General features: G+C 34.9%; 2 protein-coding genes across 3 annotated transcripts in view; both read right to left on the bottom strand.

Moving 5' to 3' along the window:
* LOC106867758 (inositol polyphosphate-4-phosphatase type I A) overlaps window positions 1-9,643 on the bottom strand; it is an 83,388-nt gene extending 73,745 nt beyond the window's left edge. The window contains exon 1 of one of the 2 annotated variants that reach the window (XM_089339781.1): window positions 8,772-9,643. The gene's annotated coding sequence lies outside the window, so the exon portion shown is untranslated. The remainder of the gene's footprint in view (window positions 1-8,771) is intronic. The other variant, XM_089339778.1, reaches the window with a different exon arrangement.
* Window positions 9,644-16,997: 7,354 nt separating this feature from the next.
* On the bottom strand, window positions 16,998-17,394 carry LOC106874448 (mitotic-spindle organizing protein 1). Its single transcript, XM_089339725.1, has one exon. The coding sequence runs from the start codon at window positions 17,326-17,328 to the stop codon at window positions 17,128-17,130; it is 201 nt and encodes a 66-aa protein (XP_089195851.1). The 5' UTR covers window positions 17,329-17,394; the 3' UTR covers window positions 16,998-17,127.
* Between the last annotated feature and the right edge of the window lie 5,962 nt (window positions 17,395-23,356).

Below are 23,356 nucleotides of genomic sequence, written 5' to 3'. Positions count from 1 at the left end.
ACATATAATATATATTTATATACATATATATATACATATATATATATTTATATACATATATATATACATATATATATATTTATATACATATATATATACATATATATATATTTATATACATATATATATTTATATACATATATATATACATATATATATATTTATATACATATATATATACATATATATATATTTATATACATATATACTTATATACATATATATATATACATATATATATATTTATATACATATATATATACATATATATATATTTATATACATATATATATACATATATATATATTTATATACATATATATATACATATATATATATTTATATACATATATATATACATATATATATATATATATACATATATATATATTTATATACATATATATATACATATATATATATTTATATACATATATATATACATATATATATATTTATATACATATATATATACATATATATATATTTATATACATATATATATACATATATATATATTTATATACATATATATATACATATATATATATTTATATACATATATATATACATATATATATATTTATATACATATATATATACATATATATATATTTATATACATATATATATACATATATATATATTTATATACATATATATATACATATATATATATTTATATACATATATATATACATATATATATATTTATATACATATATATATACATATATATATATTTATATACATATATATATACATATATATATATTTATATACATATATATATATATATATTTATATACATATATATATACATATATATATATTTATATACATATATATAAACATATATATATATTTATATACATATATATATACATATATATATATTTATATACATATATATAAATACATATATATATACATATTATACATACGTATATTTATATATATATATATATATATATACATACGTATATTTATATATATATATATATATATACATACGTATATTTATATATATATATATATATATATATACATACGTATATTTATATATATATATATATATATATATATACATACGTATATTTATATATATATATATATATACATACGTATATTTATATATATATATATATATATACATACGTATATTTATATATATATATATATATATATACATACGTATATTTATATATATATATATATATATACATACGTATATTTATATATATATATATATATACATACGTATATTTATATATATATATATATATATACATACGTATATTTATATATATATATATATATATACATACGTATATTTATATATATATATATATATATATACATACGTATATTTATATATATATATATATATATATATACATACGTATATTTATATATATATATATATATATATATATACATACGTATATTTATATATATATATATATATATATATATATATATACATACGTATATTTATATATATATATATATATATATATATATACATACGTATATTTATATATATATATATATATATATACATACGTATATTTATATATATATATATATATATATATATATACATACGTATATTTATATATATATATATATATATATATATATACATACGTATATTTATATATATATATATATATATATATACATACGTATATTTATATATATATATATATATATATATATATACATACGTATATTTATATATATATATATATATATATATATACATACGTATATTTATATATATATATATATATATATATATATATTATATACATATATACATACGTATATTTATATATATATATATATATATATATATATACATACGTATATTTATATATATATATATATATATATATATATATATACATATATACATACGTATATTTATGTATATATATATATATATATATATATATATATATACATACGTATATTTATATATATATATATATATACATATATACATACGTATATTTATATATATATATATATATATACATATATACATACGTATTATTTATATATATATATATATATATACATATATACATACGTATATTTATATATATATATATATATATATATATATATATATATATATACATATATACATACGTATATTTATATATATATATATATATATATATATATATACATATATACATACGTATATTTATATATATATATATATATATATATTCATATACATATATATTTATATATTTATATACATATATATTTATATACATATATATTTATATACATATATATATACATATATATATATATTTATATACACATATATACATATATATATTTATATACATATATAGATGCCTTCATCCAACTGTTAAACATGGAGGAGGATCTGTGATGATCTGGGTGGGGGGCTATATCTTGGAAATCTGCCTGTCCAATGGTTTCCCTTCATGGCAGAATTAATAGTCAAGACTATTTAAGCATTTTATCTGATCAAATTCATCCTATGGTTGCGGAACTGTTTCCAGAGGGAAATGCCATCTTTCAGGATGATAATGCACCAATTCACACAGCTAAAGTTGTTACTGAATGGCACGAGGAACATTCTAGTAAAGTTGAATATCTTATCTGGCCACAACAGTCCCCAGATCTCAATATTATTGAACATTTATGGTACATTCCTTTCTAGCCTTTACATGTCCTCTACATTCAGGGCCCAAATCTCACTACCATGTAGAATTGCTGTTTGTATACATGCAACATACAATCTTCCTGAATTCTCTCCATTTTATTCTTATTCTAGCTATTCCACTTACCATACATCTTCCCCCACTACTAATTTGTTCTCCAAGGCAGCAGAAATTATCCACTACCTCTAAAGAGCCTCTGAAACATTTGAGGAAACCAATTTCCTGAGTATCTGCAATTTTTATGGTTCCTGTGCATATTCCACATACAAACCTACTTTCCCTGGTAACTTCCCTATTATTCCACTGCACCATTTGTGTCCATAGCTTGCACTGGGTACGCCATATGGAATTTCTGCCTACACCTTTCTTATGCATCAAACAAAGCCTTTTACCTGAAGTGGGTAGGGTCCTGTTTGTTTTCTGACTAAAACCTATTTTGTACATGACACCAGCATCGGTACATGTAGTGGAATCAAACGAAACAGTTAAGGATATGAAAACAGGGAAAGCCCTTGATCTATCTTTACGGGGTCAGTAACTGTGTGTCGCTTTAAAAGTATATACTGTGAGTGAGGTTGAGTGGCTGCCATCTCTACCAGCAATTGTCCTGTACTGAGAAAGGGAAACTACCCAGAAACCACTGGTCGGCAAGTATCGCTAAAGCTCTCTTGCTCGCAGTATATCCTCGCATTAGCTCCCTTGATCACAGTATATGGACACAGATGATGTGTCAGTAACCAGCTGGAAAAAGAGGTTTTCCTGAGGCTAGACAGTAGTGACATCGTCCTAAGCAGAATTGCCACTTTACACTGGCAAATAAATTTTACTATGCAGTACTGTTACTACATTTCTCGCTCAGAGATTTAAAACTAGTTGGTTTTCTCTTTATATATATTATATATACATATACATATTTTAGTAAAGGTATGTGTGATATCTCATATACTTGCTACATGGCAGTGAAACATGGGCTGTAACTGCTGAGTACATACGTAAGCTCGCAAGGAATGAAGCCAGTATGCTCCGTTGGATGTGTAATGTCAATGTGAATACCCGTCAGAGTGTAAGTATCTTGAGAGAAAAGCTGAACATTAGAAGCATCAGTTGTGGTGTGCAAGAGAGACGATTGCGCTGGTATGGACATGTGGTGAGAATGGATGAGGATAGCTGCGTGAAAAAGTGCCACACCCTAACAGTTGAGGGATCCCGTGGAAGAGGTAGGCCCAGGAAGACCTGGGCTGAGGTGGTGAGGCAAGACCTTCGTACATTGGGCCTCACCGAGGCGATGACTACTGACCGAGACCTTTGGAAATGTGCTGTGCGTGAGAAGACCCGGCAAGCCAAGTAAGATCGTTGCCAGTGCCCCTGGACTGGCTCTTGTGCGGGTGGCACATGAGATGCACCATTTTGAGCGTGGCCGTTGCCAGTACCGCCTGACTGGCTCCCGTAGGATTTTCGAGTGAGATCGTTGCCAGTGCCCCTGGACTGGTTTGTGCAGGTGGCACATAAAAGACACCATTTCGAGCATGGCCGTTTTCGTGCGGGTGACACGTAAAAGCACCCACTACACTCTCTGAGTGGTTGGCGTTAGGAAGGGCATCCAGCTGTAGAAACTCTGCCAAATTAGATTGGAGCCTGGTGTTGCCATCCGGTTTCACCAGTCCTCAGTCAAATCGTCCAACCCATGCTAGCATGGAAAGCGAACGTTAAACGATGATGATGATGATGATGATATTGAGTGCTCTACTCACATTTGTCTGTTCTGGCATGGTTTCTACTGCTTCATGCCCTTCCTAACACCAACAACTTTACAGTGCACCCACTACACTCTCAGAGTGATTGGAGTTAGGGCTAGGGTTGGCGTTAGGAAGGGCATCCAGCTGTAGAAACATTGCCAGATCAGATTGGAGCCTGGTGCAGCCATCTGGTTCGCCAGTCCTCAGTCAACCCATCCAACCCATGCCAGCATGGAAAACGGACGTTAAACGATGATGATTTCTTACAAGCTCTAATTCAAAGTCTCTTCAGGCTAAAACAGGTGACACACGAAATTTGTATGCTCAACTTTTAATTTTTCTACCGCATCCTAATTCTCAGATGGATGAATGGATGGATTGGATAGATTGACTGTGGTCATGTTGGAGCACCACCTTGAAGGGTTTTAGTCGAACAAATCAACTCCAGGGCTTATTCTTTTTAAAGCCTAGTACTTATTCTATACACCTTTTTTGCCGAACTGCTAAGTTACGGAGACATAAACACACCAATACCGTTTGTCAAACGGTAATGGGGGAGGGGGACAAATACAGACACACACACACACATACATATATATACAAAACATACAAGCACACACATTATATTATATATATATATATATATATATATATATATATATATATACGACGGGCTTCTTTCAGTTTCTGTCTACCAAATCCACTCACAAGGACTGAACCTGGAACCATGTGGTTAGGAAGTAAGCGTCTTACTACATAGCCATATATATATATATTATATATATATATATAACTCACGAATAATGGGTACTTTTCACAAGAACAATGGCAATATTTTTAGGCGAAGAGGGATCGCAAAGAGTCAAAGAGTCGACATTAATATATTTCTGACTAGCAGAAATACCCGGCGTTGCCAGGGTTAAAGAGAATAATGAAATCTAAAAACGCCGTCTAGACTACGCAACCCTCAACTGTTAGTAGCTACGATACCATATTTCTACATTAATAACTCTCCAATCCATGCCAGCATGGAACATAGACATTAAGTGGAATGCTAGAAGAAAGTTTTCAACTCATATGTATATAAAGTAAATACACGTAATTCAGAAACACGTTGTGTATTTTATTTCGTAACCAAACAAACAGGTACAGATTATAAATAATGAAAGGCCAATTTTGGTGATTCATTTGACAGAGGTAGTAGAGAGACAATGCGATGATAAATCTGAGGTTGGATCTTGAAAGTTTGGATGAATGCTGCCTCAGTTAAATCTCTTGTGGTTCCAAATGATGTCATCTGTAGTACAGCGTCGTATTGTCTAATTTTGTTTTGCAAATGTTAGGAATCTTGGTCAGTTGATGATAACAGTTTCTTCAATAGCTCTGGAGGTTGGGGATTGTGGAATTGTTGGGAATGTTTTTAACTTTGGTGTTATATGTATTGCTTGAATTTCTTTGACATATGAAATATATGTATTTTCACTGGGTTTGTAAAAGAGAGTTGTGTAGTTCTCGAGTTTTAGGGATTCACACAGACACACAGACAGACAGACACACATTCTCATCTTTATATATAGATATATATATATACACACACACACACACGCACCCAAACACACATATATATATGTATATCAATATAAATATATGAAAGTCAATGAAGTTTCGTAAAAGAAGGTGATCATGTACATACTTTCTTGCTGTTGTGATTATAACACCTCGTTGTAAACAATGTTCCTTGTTTTCCCTTGTGGAGCATATGCAAATAGGTTTTTTTTTGCTGCCCACTCTTGAGCAGCCAACATACAGTTGTCTATGTGAGAAGCGGAGCTCTTCCAAGAGAAGACCAGCTACAGACAGTGCTCATCTGTTATGTTCGGGTTAAAATTTCATCAACATCAAAAATATATGAATTTTCATGGGAGTTATGGCCGTTATGCATAGAATATAATTTCCAAATTGCAGACAAAATTTACAATCGATAAATGTCTTAGAACAACCAGTCTCTCATCTGGAAAGGCCTTGAAATCAATGTTACCAACTGGGGACTATGTGTGTCGCAGTGATAATAAAAAGACTCAAAGGAGGTCTGCAACGAAATAATTTTACTCAACACTTTGCAAGTGAATCAGTGGAAGCAAAGATGCATCTTGTTTACTTGACAATTTATGCACCACATTGCAGAAATCACAATGTAAGTATATCTGAAAGGGTAGTCTTACACTGTTGTACCATTGAATTACAAATAATGCTCATCTGTTATGTTCGGGTTAAAATTTCATCAACATCAAAAATATATGAATTTTCATGGGAGTTATGGCCGTTATGCATAGAATGTAATTTCCAAATTTCATAAAGATCCATTCAGTACTTTTGACGTAGTTTTGGATAAGAAAACAAATGACTAATGTGTGTGTTTGTGTCCATGTGTATGTGTGTGATGGGTGTATATATGTATAGATATTTGTATGCATGTATATATATGTATATATGTGTACATACTACATGTACATCTATATATATATATACATCTACACATATGTATACATATACATGTATGCATATAGATCTATATCTATATATATATATATATCTATACATATACGTGTACATATACATCTATATATATACATATACATCTCTCTCTCTCTCTCTCTCTCTCTCTCTTTCTCTCTCTCTGAAAGTATCTGTCATTAAAGTATCGAAATGTGATTGTTTCAGTTAGAGGAATAACGTGTACATATACATCTATATGTATACATATACATCTCTCTCTCTCTCTTTCTCTCTTTCTGAAAGTGTCTGTCATTACAGTATCGAAATGTGATTGTTTCAGTTAGTAGAATAGTTTCATTTTTAAAGTGAAAGTATTTGACATGAGTGTTTTTGTTTCACTTTTGACACGTAATACTTAAATAGTGGAGGAGATATTATGTTGCCGTGGGCTCGAACTCTGCAAGAAGTTTAAAAATTTTTTTTGACTAAAACACAACTGGAACCCTAAGTAAGGCATCTGTAAAATTTGAATGAAATTGGTTGCGTAGTTCTCGAGTTTTAGGGATTCACACACACACACACACACACACACACACACATTCTCATTTTTATATATATATAGATAATTCTTTTGGTTGATATCGATAATGTGTAAAATTAAATTGATAACCTGCCCTGGAAGGATTTTAAACGTGCAGAATTCATTACTGAAACATCATTATACTGAGTACGATGTTTAAAACAAGAATATCACATAATTCCACCCATAACTTTCTTCTAGAACGAAAAAAAAAAATTGTAATCCATTGAGCCTCGTCTAAAAATGGACCCTTGCGTAGAAAGTGTTGCCTTGAAATAATCTGTATCCTCGGAGGTTGGTTGGTTTGTTGCCTTTGGGAGAAAAACATAAACAGATCCCCGTAAATATTTCTCCTTTTAGCCTTTGGGCCTAAATAAGAAATCACTCGATCGTAAAGTTCTCGATGAACAGAGATCGATCACAAATTCGTAGGTAAAATATTTCCAGTGCGAAGTAACAGTAGGTACAGCTTTTAATTTCTCTTTTGAATTAAATGCACACGCACATACACATGTATGTATATATATATATATATATATATATATATATATATATATATATACACATATATATATATATATATACACTAACATATATATCCACACATATATACACACACACACATACATATATATATACACGCATACATATATATATATATATATATACATACACACATATATATACATATACCCACAAAAACGTTTCCTAACAATGGCATTGGAACGGGGTTTTTTCTTCTTCTTCCCCCCATCATCGATTTCATAATTTTTCGACTCCGGAAATATCAACAGGTACCAAAGTTATAACACCGAAGCAGATAAGATCCTTGACTCTATCATTCCCTTAAAAAAAGGGTACAGGAGAAATCATTATTATTATTATTATTATAATTATTGGATTCAGAACTCATGAAACGAAGGACAGGAAAATGGTTTTGCGGTATTAATTAACAGCGGTCCTTTCCGTCCTGAACTGAAATGCCGTCGAGGGTGTGACCTTACCCTTGACTCTTTCAGGATTTCTACAAAATTAAAGTACCAGTCGTTTAAGTGATTACACCTGCCATCTCCCAAAATGTATGCAGTTGCTTCTATGTCAGAAACCATTTATCACTCGCAGTTGTAGCATCCTTAGGTGGACTGCGACGCAAAATTCTGGGAAGAACGATGGTTTGCGGGGTTAATTAAGAATATGGTTTTAAAACAAGGACAAATAATTCAAATGTAGAGTGAGTTAGCTTACCTTGGTCAATGCGACTGAGTCAGGTTGAGACGGGTGGAGGAGAGAAACATGAGGGAAGAAGGAATGTAAACATTGTCTGGGAACCTCATTCAAGCAATTCAGACATTTTTAAATGCCTCTGAAAGAATAAACTGACTTCGAGTTGTTACGTTCGTTCTGATTGGTCGACTGCAACACGCCAACACATACTTCTACTAACATATGTATGAAAACACACACATACACGTACATGCAAATGTGTGTTTGCGTGTATATGAGTATGTGCATGTGTGTGTGTGTATTATTCTCTACTTAATTTTTATCTCTCTCTCTCTCTCTCTTCAGTCTATCTCTTTCCTTTATTTTCTTCGTTTTCATTCCTCACAGTACAATCAAGAAGCGATTCCTATTTTACGAATTCTTTTAAATCTCTTCCATTCTGTTTCCTCCTCCCTATCTCTCTCTATCTATCTATCTTTCTCTCTCTTTCTCTTCTTCACCAGTTTCTTTATCTATCCACTTTCTTCTATCTTCTTTATTGCTAATAATATAGATTAACGGCTTTCTTTCGTTTGAACCCAAAGAATGCCAGATTAACAATGATTTCTGATGTTGGCAGCTTTTGCCACAAATTCGTTGAGGAAGAATCTAGTCCAATGATTCTACCTTCATGACATTATCCGTCTTTATTCTATGGAGCTGACAGAGATAAGAAGGTCTTCGCCACCACCACCAGCACGACAGAACGTCTCCGCTTTGCCCTCGTCTCAGTTCCTCTTTGTTGATAATCAGTTCTATGTCTTATTTAATGATTAGTAGGAATAAAATTATCATCGTCGTAAATCGTTTAGGTAGAAAGCGATCTTGTCACCCTCCCGTCGGTTCCATCTCCTCTCTATTAACGAGTCAATCGGTCATGAACGATATGTTCCACACTAACTTTTCTTTCTTTTTTTTTACCTGATGTTCTGAAGTCACATATAAGAGGAAGGAGAGAATATGCTTTACAATTAGGGGGTGTGAATATACCAAAAGCTGTTTCTTAGCTACCCCCAAATTGGAATACTTTCTCTGAAAGCCAACAAAGGGAATGGTGTTTAGTCGGTGGCAGCTGCTTTATCTCATATTCAAGAATTTATGCAGAATGCTTCCTTCATGGTGATGGGTCGCTGGCATTGACTGCATGGTAATGTTGGTGGAGGACAAGGTTGATTTTGTTGTGTCTTTTTCTCCTGTCGTTTAATTTCTTCCATTTTCTCTCCTAGTGGCTTCAAAGTTTTTGGTTCTGATGTTGATAAAACACTTCTTCTCTCCCAGTCTCATGCTTGTTTCAAATGATTCAGACTCAATTTCAGTGTTGCTTTGAGTTGGTCCTTATATCTTTGAAGAGGGAAACACTTTGGTCTTTTCCCTGAAGTATTTAGTATAGACAAGTCAAAATACTAAAACATCTTTTATATAGAATTGTTAGCAAACTGAATAAAATATTTTGCACCATTTTTTCTGGCTTTACATTCTGAGTTCAAATTCCACCATGATTGATAAAATAAAATACTAGTTGAGCATTGGGGTTGAACACTAGGGTTGCCAAGGTACATGGTTTAGTGGTTAGGAGTATTTGGCTCACAATCATAAGGTCATGAGTTCAATTCCTGGCAGCATGTTGTGTCTTTTCCTTGAGCAAGACACTATTTCACATTGCTCCAGTCCACTCAGCTGACAAAACTGAGTTTTACCTGTGATTCAAAAGGGGTCAGCCTTGTCACATTCTGTGTCATGTTGAATTTCTCTGAGAACCACGTTAAGGGTACACATGTCTGTGGAGTGCTCAGCCACTTGCACCCTCCCATAACACAAGGGAGAAAAAAAAAAGAAGAATGGGACATTGCAGGCAGTTAGTAGTACTGCAAATAATTATCAACATATAATTATATGTTGATAAGTAGGAAAACAGACAAACCACAGATCCCTTCAGGCCCTGCTCGTTAAGTAGAAAAGGTGACAGGAGAAACTTCATAAGGTATACCCAGTGCAAGCTAAAGACACATTAGAAGTGTAGATGCATCACTGGAAGACTAACAGAGAAAGTAGTCTTTACATGTGGCAGATGTGCAGCGACATTAAACACCAGGCATGTACAAAAAATAGACTCCCTCAAATGTCATGGGGGATCCTTAGAAGTAGCAGATAGTTTTCGTTACTTAGGTGACCAAGTTAGCAGTGGGGGGGAGGTTGTTCTGAAAGCATAGCTGCTAGAATAAGAAGAGGCTGGGCCAAGTTTAGAGAGCTGCTATCACTGTTAGTAATGAAGGGCCTCTCCCTCCAAGTGAAGGACAGGTTGCATGGTGCCTGTGTATGAACAGCTGTGCCACATGGCGGTGAGATATGGGCTGTGACTACTGAGGATGTGTGAAGGCTTGAAAGAAATTAAGTCAGTATGCTCCGCTGAATGGGTAATGACTATGTATGTACGACAGGGTGTATTTACTTATTAATTTTTTCTATATGTGACTGTGGATTTTCATAGATGAGTTCATGAACTTTGGTACTTTTCTCTAAATTATATATATATATATATATATATATGCGCGCAGGAGTGGCTGTGCGGTAAATAGCTTGCTAACCAACCACATGGTTCCGGATTTAGTCCCACTGTGTGGCACCTTGGGGTAAGTGTCTTCTACTATAGCCTCGGGGTCGATATATGTATATATATATATATATACACACACAGAAAGAATCAACTGATAGGTGTGATTTAAGGTAAAGTCTCATTCCCCCAAGATTCGAACTCACAATGTAAAAACGTAAGCTAATACAGCAAGAACACTTTATACCTTACTAATTACAACTTACTTATATTAGTATTATTTAATTATTAATCTAGACAGTCATTCATTCACTGCGGGGGAAAAAAAATTTAAGATCTTTTTTAGGTAATACTGTTTATGTAACACTGTTAAATTCCAGGTTTGCCCTGGTTGAACAGACGTAGGCATCGTTTTAGGAACGCAATATCTGACGTGTCCTTCCTACCTTTTATAAGATAGTGAAGTACGTTTTAGAGATGATTAGTCTGTCATTTCCAGGAAGGCGCGCGACCACGTAAAGCCTCCTTTGGGTAGTATTGTTGCTTTTGTTAATCCCCCCACATCGGCTCTAATCTAGAAAAAACCTATAATCAAAAGCGTTCCACCTATGACCACACCCACCCTATTTTTCAGATATTGTGTATCCAGGACAACATTATACAATGCGTATTTTTGTTTTAAGACAGATTGTAATCGGGGTTGAGCGACCACAAACAGATTCCCTGGATGAAATTTGCACGGTGGTCTCCCTTGGTCCACTCCATTTACTTGTGAATTAAAATGCGCACGTCTAGCTGCGCCAAGGGAGATTTTATACATGTTGTTGGATGACTTGCGAGAAACCCATCAAATCTCCGTTAAATCATACAAACACTACCGTCTTTAACAAAAAGTTGGGTTAGTTATGGCTACAACATCTTCGATCATTGAAGTGCCCGGCCAGGACTAATCTGGGACTTCAAACGGCACTGACAACCAGCCCATTTATAACATGTTTCTAGATATTTCTCAATCAACCAAGTAAATAATCCATTTAAACATCGTAGTCGCTTTCTAGCTAAGCTAATTTGATATCCAGAAATTGCTTCATTTCTTTTCATTCCACCCATCACTTAAATATGGTCGTTTGAGACTTGACACTGCTAACTTGAAATATCGGCAGAATTCTGGTTTAAGCACCCTACATAACCAAGGGCCCTGGAACAGGGGTTATAGGGGATACGCTTGGATCCCCTAAAATTTTTGTGAGAAGAGGTGCAGGCCATACCTTCCTATCGAGTGACACGGACCTGAAGAGAGATGTGAAACTAGATAATTTAACTCGGAACTCCATTAATCAACAAGTCCTTCCTTTAGTGAAAACTTTACTTGGCATGATTTGCGGGAGATTTAGCTGCTATGTTCAGTCAGTCGACAACATCAGTAGAGACACATTTGTTGGTTTAGATGCTAATGAAGTTTCAGCTAAACCTGACTCACAGGATTTGCTTGCTCTGTAGTCATAAACTCCAGACCATGTATGAAGGCCCTCACATCTTAAAAACATTTGTCCTGTCTCTACCATTGCATATTTATGTAACATTAGCACAGCATCTGTTCTAGTTGTTCATGTAATACATTCTAGGCTTTATCCATCAACTGCAAGAAATTCAGCAGCAGCAGCAACAATAGCTGCGATTGATGTGGTTGATGCTGCTGCCACTGCTGACAACCATTATGTACAACTTTAATCTGAGTGACATTTAAAAATTGCAAAGGAAGATTATTGATTTTAACATTGGACAGATTATGTATATAGATGCATGTTCACTCACTACTCTATATATACACAAGCACAAACACACACACACACATTCAAATGCATACTAAGATTATTAATTCAATTCAATTTTGAGAGCAATTATAATTGTCAGATCATCAACTTAACTTTGAGAAATAACACTACACACACACACATACATATATGTATATACATACACAGACACACACATATATATATATATATATATATATATATATAAAATACAGTGTACATTTAATACACATTAGAGATGCCCATAAAAGGACATCTGACCCGCTAGAAAGAGCAGCCAAAGCTCTACACCACAAAATTAGGGATAATTTCGAGAAGGAATGAAAAATAAAAACGTGGTGCAGAGCTTTGGCTGCTCTTTCTAGCGGGTCAGATGTCCTTTTATGGGCATCTCTAATGTGTATTAAATGTATACTGTACTTTACATGAATAATATATAGTCTGTTGACTAATTTTTTTCTCACTACACCACTGGTAGTAAATTAAATTTCTTAATTTTTTGGCTACCTGAAGACTTATTAATTATATATATATATATATATATATATATATATATATATATATATATATACACACACATATATAATATTAAGTGTGTTTTAAAATGCACGGACTATTTACAGAGTGCTCGTAAAGAGCCAATGCAAAAAGATACAGAGTAGAGAGAATTGAAAACGCAAATTGTAAGCAGTCAAACGGATTCAATCAAAGTAGTTAAATTGTATATATTTCTACACATCAACATAAATCATGCATGTACAGGCATGAAGATTCTCCAAGGGTATAAAGAATAAAACCAAACATACATAAAAATATAGAAGAAATATAAAAATACATATGAATAAGATTTATTTGTAAGGAATTATGTGTGATGAATCCAGGAGGTGCAAAACGAATGAGAGGTTGGTAAATATAGGATTAAAAGCATCAGCTTTTAAAATGGCAAATCATCTAAAAATCACTTATCCATATAAGATAGAAATTATGCTAGATATCAAGGTTAAGAAAATTATAAATAAAATAGGATCCAAAAATTGGAGGATGTTGCATCTACGACCGTTTCAGGGGTACATTACTGGTCATGGTTTAAAATGAAATGCTTCATATATGCAATGCTCCCTTCATCAGGATGATGTCCTCCTTGGTAAATTTCATCATGCTTATTAATCTAGCAGAATCAAAAATTCCTAATAAAATGTTTTACAGCTTGTATGCAAATGATCACATGTTTGAGCAGAAGAATCCAAATATTCGGGAATCGCAATTATACCTATAAACATTATTCTAATTCAATTAGGTAGTTGATCTAATTTTATAGGTTTTCAGAAATGTAGAGTGAAATTTATGGCTATACAAGGGGGATCGCGTCTGATAAATTTATTTAACATAATAGCGTTATATAATTTAAGGATTATATATGATTCGCTTATACACAATGTACACCCATCAGAACCATTACCATATGGGGGAGCCCTCACAATTCTGGACCATGAGAGGTCATAAAGCAAGTTACTATCCTTAAGTTTATTTATATAGGCCGCTAAGGTAGAGAAATTCTTATACTTAGGGTCTGAAAAAGGAATTCAGATGGGCCCTGTATCTCCTTATGTAAATATATCCACTCAATCATATTAATTTATACACATACACACATATATGTAGACAACCCACATACACATATTTACATGTCCATATATACATGAACACACACACAACTACACACACACACACGCACACGCACATATGTACACATATACCTATATATTTTTTTCTATCAACAGCCAATCATACATCTACATGTTCCTGCTTGTGTGTTCATACACGTTTCTACAAACACATACACACACCCATGTACCTATATATATCTATCTCTACACCCCCCCCCCACTAGTCTTTATAGCTATATGTAATATAATACATCAAAATATAATATCAAGCGGCATGAGAATAAACAAGATACAATAATTAAATAATAAATAATAGATAAATAAAACTTATTGTTTGGAAGCCATACACTGGACTACCAAATATTTCACTATTTATGAGATAAAGATTACTAAGAATTCTCAATTAGGAGGCTTATCATATAGAGTAAGAAATTTCTCAACTAATACCTAGTCTTATATAATACACACAACTACGTTAGGAGAAGTTGTTAGTAGGAGATGAAGTGACAGGTTTAAAGTATGAGAATGTACTTCTAATATTATGTAAACATTTCTGTCTAAACTTCTGCAGGTACCTGTAGCTGTCATTTGAGTATGGTAATAATATTCCAGGTAATATGGAATTTAATTTTTTTATCTTTCAATTCCAAAATTTTTTCTGCAAGTGACATAACCCAGGCCTTATCTTAATTCCTGAAAGAATAAGAATGGTTGTAAAGTCTCTGCTTGAAGTTACATGAGGTGGAGCTTATGTATGTAAAAGCTATTACGTCACATTTCATCATCATCATCACCATTTAATGTCCACTTTCCATGCTAGCATGGGTTGGACGATTTGACTGAGGGCTGGCAAACCAGATGGCTGCACCAGGCTCCAATCTGATCTGTCAGAATTTCTACAGATGGATGCCCTTCCTAATGCCAACCACTCAGAGAGTGTAGTGGGTGCTTTTACATGCACCCAGCACGAGGGCCAATCAAGCGGTACTGGTAACGGCCACACTCAAATGGTGTTTTTTACATGCCACCTGCATGGGAGCCAGTCCAGCGGCACTGGCAACAACCTCACTCAAATGTTTTTTCACTTGCTACCGGCACAAGTGCCAGTAAGGGGACGCTGGTAACAATCACACTCAAATGGTGCTATTTACGTGCCACTGGCATGGAAGCCAGACAGCTGCTCTGGCAATGATCATCGGACAGTGTTGTTAGCACTCCACTGGCACAAAATCATAATTAAACCAAATTCGATGCCATTCATCGAATTTGGTTTAATTACAATTTCGATTTCACTTGCCCCAAGGGTCTTTGCAAGCAGAGTTTAGTGTCCAATGAAGGAAAGGTTGGCATGGGTGCCAGTCGTCGAATTTGGTTTGATTTCGATTTCACTTGCCTCAACAAGTCTTCGCAAGCAGAGTTTAGTGTCCAATGAAGGAAAGGTACGCATAGGTGGGTTGGCTACACCCCTGGCAAAGGCCACGGATTATGGTCTCACTTGGTTTGCTGGGTCTTCTCACGCACGGCATATTTCCAAAGGTCTCGGTCAGAAGTCATTGCCTCAGTGAGGCCCAATGTTCAAAGGTTGTGCTTCACCACCTCATCCCAGGTCTTCCTGGGTCTACCTCTTCCATAGGTTCCCTCAACTTCTAGGGTGTGGCACTTTTTCACACAGCTATCCTCATCCACTCTCGCCACATGACCATACCAGCGCAATCGTCTCTCTTGCACACAACTGATGCTTCTTAGGTCCAACTTTTCTCTCAAGATACTTACACTCTGTCGAGTATGCACACTGACATTACGCATCCATCAGAGCATACTGGCTTCATTTCTTGCAAGCTTACGCATGTCCTCAGCAGTCACGGCCCAGGTTTCACTGCCATGTAGCATGGCTGTTTGTACACGTGTCATACAGTCTGCCTTTTCCTCAGCTCTTAGGCAGTAGACCTAATCCATCGTCCCCACCCCCATCGTTTAACACTACCACTCTGGGTACCTTTAGTATAGTTTGCTCTATTGCAAGGATTCAGGCCAAGTCTGTGTCTTGAACACAAATTTCTCCCTTCCAGCAGTTTCAGAGTCCCTGGAAAAAAAAATAGTCAGGGTTACTTTACCGCCCCCCCTCCCTGATTAACTAGTAATAAAAAAGGAAGAAAAATAATATTGAAGAGTGATGTAAAAATATATATACAAAATTTATTGGATGATTTAAAAGTGTCAGTCTGTTTCCTTAATCAGAGGAAACAACGTTTTTAGGGTTCCTGTAGGAAAAAAAAAAAAAAAAAAAGGAAACATTGTCGTATGGTTCATTGGGCCAGTTGCTTTTTAGCACTGCGCAGCTCATGAATAACAACAGCAAGAGCATCTGGGTTGACCCCTGATTCACAAAGCTGGATACATAAGGATAATGTCTCAGAATCTAGGCCAGTGTTCAAAATGTTTGACAACTCCATCAGAATATCCAAAGCTTCGCGGGAGGCACTTAAGTTTTCTTTAGAGGATTCCATATTTGAAGTCTGGTGCGGTTTCAATGTCTCAACACCCAAATACAAATCTGAAAATATCAAGAAGAAAAAAAATAATTAGATAATTAATTAATTGGATTGACTGATTAATTATTGTACAAAGTATTGAAGGCCAATCTTAAGACACTGAGCCTTACGAAAGAGATGACAAAGGACCGAGATGTCTGGCACACTGGTCTGGTACCCAAGAAGACCCATCCACCACAGCAGAATTGATACTGGTGCCACATTGAAAGCATCCAGTACACTCTGTGGAACTGTCGGCATTAGGAAGGGCATCCAGCTGTAGAAACTATGCCAGAACAAACAGTAGAGTCTAGTGCAGCCCCTGGCCTTACCAGCTCTGATAAAACCATGTCAGTATAGAAAATGGACGCATGATGATGATGATGATGATGATGATGATACGGGTATGGCCATGTGGTTAGGAAGTTCACTTTGTAAGCATGTGACCATTTGCTTCTGTCAACTGTTAACCACAGTTGTCACTCCCAAGCAAGCATGACTTGTTTCAAGTGCCTTGGTAATTGTTAGCAGACATGGATACTCACTTTTGATCCAGCCAAACATCCAGGATGTGACAGGGCGAGTGAGAGAGGGCCGCCCCCTGCACTTGGTTTGGTACTCATTTCAGCTAAGTAGACTGGTGCAATGTAAAATGAAGTGATTCATTCAAAGACTTGCTTGGACCACGAATTGAATCTTGACTTTCTGATCATGAGCCCAATATTCTAACTATCTCCTCTCCCAAAATTTCAGGCTGCATGCCTATAGTTGAAACCACCACCACCACCACCACCACCACCACCACCACCACCACCACCACCACCACCACCACCACCACCACCTCCTCTCAGCATACATTCAAGTACGTTTGCCTTCGGACAGTTGATTTCTGTAGTTATTGGTCAGTGTATTTTGGCAATTCAAATAAAAGTTTTGACTGTTATTTCCAGCAGACACACATACTTGGTATGTCCTTTGATTAATTTTAATTATATATATATGTATATATATATATATAAACAAATAGTAAATGAGTATATGCATATATACGTACAGGTATGTGCATACCGACATCCACCTGTATGTATAGGTGCATATCTGGGTACAGGACATTGCAAACAAACGTAGACGAGAACACACGAGCCACATAGAGAACATTCTCCTTCATCAGCCACCCACGTTTTAACACCGGCGTTTCGATATATATATATATATATATATTATATATATATATATATATATATATATATATATATATATATATCAATTTTTTTTCTCCGTGTTTTTCTCCTTGTCTCCGTATTCTTTCTGTTGAAGAGCGTAGCTCGAAACGTCAAAGACTTTCCGTATTCCCGAGCGTCATACTAATATATACTTTTGTTATTTACACCACCTGTCCTCGTCTGTTGTTATTATTTATATATTCTCCCATATATATATATATATATATATATATATATATATGTACGTATATATATATATTTGAGTGTCTCTTTGTGCCTGTGTTCCCCCCCTCCCCCGCTACTGCTCAACAATTGGTGTGGGTGCGTTTATGTTCCCATAACTTAACAGTTCAGTGAAAGAAACCAAGAAAATAAGTACCAGGCTTTAAAAAATAAGTCCTGGGGTCAATTTGTTCAGCTAAAACCCCTTCAGAGCAGTGCCGTAGCATGGCCACAGTAAACAAATCACTGAAGTAAGTAAAAGACAGACTTTAACAACCAAATTTTATATGCCCCCCCCCCAAGGGTCTTATGGATCCTAGTTGAGAAGTATTGGCTTAGGTGGTTGACAATGGTGGAGGTGACAGTGGTAATAGTGGTGATGGCCATAATGGTGGTGGTGGTGGTGGTTGTGGTGGTGGTGGTGGTAGCAGTGAAGCCGGTGGCAGTAAATTTGTAATTATTTTTGACTCCTGTCAGAGGAAAGAGTGGCTGCTTACTGAGCTTCCCTTATAAGCAGCATTTTAGAAATTAATTTGATAATACAATATTCATTCATAAATAACTGGTAGATACGACTGAGAAACAAATAGAGAGAGAGAGAGGGTAAAGAGTAAAGAAGGATTGAGATAGAGAGAGAAAGATGGAGAGGAGAAGCTTATAAGCTGTGGCTGAGTCATGTATTGGTTGTGCAGTGGGTAGGGGGGGGGGGCAAATGAGAAGAGGGGAGTGCTTAAAGTAAAGAGATTTACAATGGATAATTTCTATAGTTAACTGGCGAGTCTCCAAAAAACATAAATTAGCCTCTTCTCTTCATAAATGGGTTTCCTTCCTGTAGGAGCTGAAAGACTGACAAGCAAAGGAAGGCTGCTGAGTGAATATAGCCAGAGAGAGAGAGAGAGAGAGAGAGAGAGCCTAGAACAGAGCTGAAATAAGAGAAAGACCATGGTAGAGGTAGTGGTGATGATGATGATGATGATGATACAGTTTGGCACTGAAGATCCTAGCTGAATCTCTAGAGTGAGAAAGGAACACAAAAAAAAAACCAAATTGATAGTTTATAACCATAAGATTTTAAAACATTTATTACATAGCAGAGCCTAATTCAAATATCATCATTCTTAATTAACATCTAGATTCCCCCCCCCCCCCCTGCTGTCTAAAGAGCTAGATGGTACAGCATTACGGCAGTAGTGGCATATATCAGAGGCACCGGTGTCAATTCTACAGTCAGCTTGTTTTTGAGGCCAAATCATTTTGAAACCTGACCTTACCACTTCTCCCATGTTTCCTTTGGGTTTTCCACTATCAGCACATGAGTGCAACCAATGAGGGAGCTTGAAGATAGGGGTGAAGAGTCTCTTTAATATCAAGTGAAAATTGCTAGTAAGGGACACATCCGTACTGAGAAAAATATTCTAATGTCACAGATTCATTAATTATGCTACGTATATTAATGAATCTGTTTTGGTTAGAGGCTGAAAGAGTGCTTTTTTATTCTTTATTTTCATGAGCTTTCTGAAAATACTTCAACAGAGAGAGGTTTCAGTTGAAATTTTGCCTGCAGGTGAAGAATCCTCCAGCCCCTACTTGATGCAGTTACCAGAAAATAGAGTTAAATCTTCCTCAAATTACAGTCTGTACTCTTACAAAAGAAAGAAAGAAAAGGGTAGTTTTTTAAGTCCTAGATATGTCTGAAATAAAAAAAAAAGAAAAATGAGGAATAGTCATAACTGGAGTATTTTTAATTATAGATCTGCTCAATCAGGGTGGACTCTGGAACTAAATAGCAAAAATACCCCTCAGTACAGGAGATTCTTTTTTTTTTTTTTACCAATCCTTCGCAGTCCATTTCTATCAGTGGTTCTCAACTGGGGTCCACATAAAACTTTGTTGTTAAACTTCATGTGAATGGATTGTCATTAAAAACTGTACAAGGCATGTCTACTAGACACTAGATTAAGTATTTAAATGCATAGAATGATACTGTTTCTAGAAATAAATCCTTCAAAAATGGTGGTATCTAATTTTGAGTTATGTATGCATGCAATGCATGACACCACCAAAAATTAATAATATTAAAGGCGAGAAATTGTATGAATTTTTTGAGTAACTGTCGAGGAAAGAATAACATTCATGTCTTGTGTGAATTTTCTGTTTGTTCCTTTGTTGTGTGTGTGTACATAAGCACAATTGTATGTACACTTTGAAGTGTGTGTGTACATAAGCACAATTGTATGTACACTTTGAAGTGTGTGTGTACATACACACAAACACACACACATTATGTAATCTCTCACAGGCATCAATCTGGTGGTGGAAACCTGTTTATTGAAGTTCCAAAGCCAAGAGAGAAAGTTTGTACAACAGCTATAACAACAATATCTTTCCAGTCAACAAATGCATGGCACTTTTCCAGTCAGTCCTCATTCATATCTTCACCACATCACGTGCCCACATTAACACAGTTATCTGCAGTCTGTAACAACTGATGGCTTAAAACCATTAGCTGTTGCACACAGCTGATTCTTATACTTAACCCCAAATATTAAGATATAGTGCTATACCTTGTGAATGAAGTAAAAGAAAAGTATTAAAAAATGGTTTTCCTCTATTTTAGCCTAAAAACAAATATACTTTGCATGTCCATATATGTAAGCATGTGCACATACACACATAGGTACACACATACACACGTGTGTTAGAGTTTTTTCTGCATGTCTTCCTGTTGGCACCATTTGAGTGCATTTGTTTGCATCTTCTCTAAACAACACTAAATCCAGTGGCATACCAGCTTCATTGGTTTCTTATGAAGAGCAATGGAATAATAATAACTCTTTCTATTATAATCACAAGGCCTGAAATTTGTAGAGAGGGACTAAATCGATTACATCAACCCCAATGCTTAACTGGTACTTATTTCATCGACCCCAAAAGGGTGAAAGGCAAAGTCAACCTCAGCAGGATTTGAACTCAGAACGTAGAGAAGGATGAAATATCACTAAGCATTTTGCCTGGTGTGCTAGCAATTCTGCCAGCTCACCGCATTATTATTATCATCATTAATAATAATAATAATAATAATAATATCCTACTTGAAAAAAACAGTGAAAATTCACGACAGAAAGGTTATCTGATTATAGAATACTGTCTCAATAAATTCCATTTAATTCATATCAGCAGGAAAAAAAAAGGGAATGTATAAATGATGATGATGATGATGATAGATTAAAACTATGTAAAGCCTGGCACTTATTATATCGGTCTCTTTTGCCAAATTGCTAAGTTACAGAGATGTAAACACACCAACACTGGCTGTCAAGCAGTGGTGAGGGACAAACACAAACACACATACACACAATGGGCTTCTTTCAATTTCCATACACCAAATCTACTCAAAAGGCTTTGGTTGGCCTGAGGCTATAGTAGAAGACACTTGGTCAAGACGCCACACAGTGAGACTGAACCTGGAACCATGTAGTTGGGAAGTAAACTTAAATCTTTGATATTGAAATATACCTTCAGACACTACTTAGATAACTCTGTAGTCGAAATGAAATTAACCATATAACTACAACTTCAACAACCACTTGCAAGTAGACATGACTGAGTAGCAAGAACCATGTTTTCACTGTAGTTTCTAATGTAGCTTCAGAAATGGATATTTTCTTGGACTTTCACTGCAGACCCAGCAGAACATTGAAAATGTAACAGAGAGGACCATAGCAGCACTTAGCTGTTACTCATTTCAGCTATGTAGAGTAACATGAAATGAACTGCCTTGCTCAAGGGTACAGCTGCTCAGTTCAGGTTAGGTGTTAGTCTTACAACTGATTGTGAGCCTAACCAAATTCCCACTAAAACAGTTACAGGAGGAGAACCAGTGTCTGTAGGAAAAATGCATGCATAGATTTCTTTTTGGAACAGTGGATCTTGAAATACATAATGCTATAAATAATAGCATGTAAGACATCACCCGGCACAAAGCCACTTCTTCTAATGCCCCCTCCCTCACCTCTCAAAAGTTCTTTGTCTTGCAAGTTACTTGGTGACTCTGCTGGTGCTGGTGCTATGTAAAAAAGCATCCAGACCACGTTGTAAAGTGGTTGGCATTTGGAAGGACATCCAACTGTAAAAACCACACTAAAACAGACCTTGCTGGTGCTGATGTCATGTAAAAAGCACTCAGTCCACTCTGTAAGATGGTTGGTGTTAGGAAGGGCATCCAGCTGTAAAAACCATGCCAAAACAAACAGAGAAGCTTGGTGCAGTCCTCTTCTTAGCCAGCTCCTGCCAGCCAGCCAGCCAGCCAGTGCCAACATGGAAAATGGACATTAAATGATGATGAAGTATTGGGTTGCCTTTGATCTTTACTGTCCAAAAGGAATTTTCAATCCAATATTTACACTCTAATATTTATAGCTGTATGTGCTTCAAGACCCACTGTTTCAAAACAGAGTCATTTCATGTTCCCTCAAAAGTTTATAAATCCTTATGACATTAATAACATATATGTTTATATATGTGATGTTTGTATTATGTTTGTATGGATGTTGGCAAGT

The sequence above is a fragment of the Octopus bimaculoides genome, chromosome 22, assembly GCF_046866305.1.
Source record: "Octopus bimaculoides isolate indiv1 chromosome 22, ASM4686630v1, whole genome shotgun sequence".
NCBI classification, from domain to species: Eukaryota; Metazoa; Mollusca; class Cephalopoda; order Octopoda; family Octopodidae; genus Octopus; species Octopus bimaculoides.
The sequence above is the reverse complement of the archived record's forward strand: the minus strand, read 5'-3'. Positions and strand labels throughout refer to the sequence as shown.

What these genes read in the sequence shown, in the direction of transcription:
- LOC106874448 (XM_089339725.1), bottom strand. Translation starts at nt 17,328, where the DNA reads ATGGAATCCTCTAAAGAAAACTTAAGTGCCTCCCGCGAAGCTTTGGAT.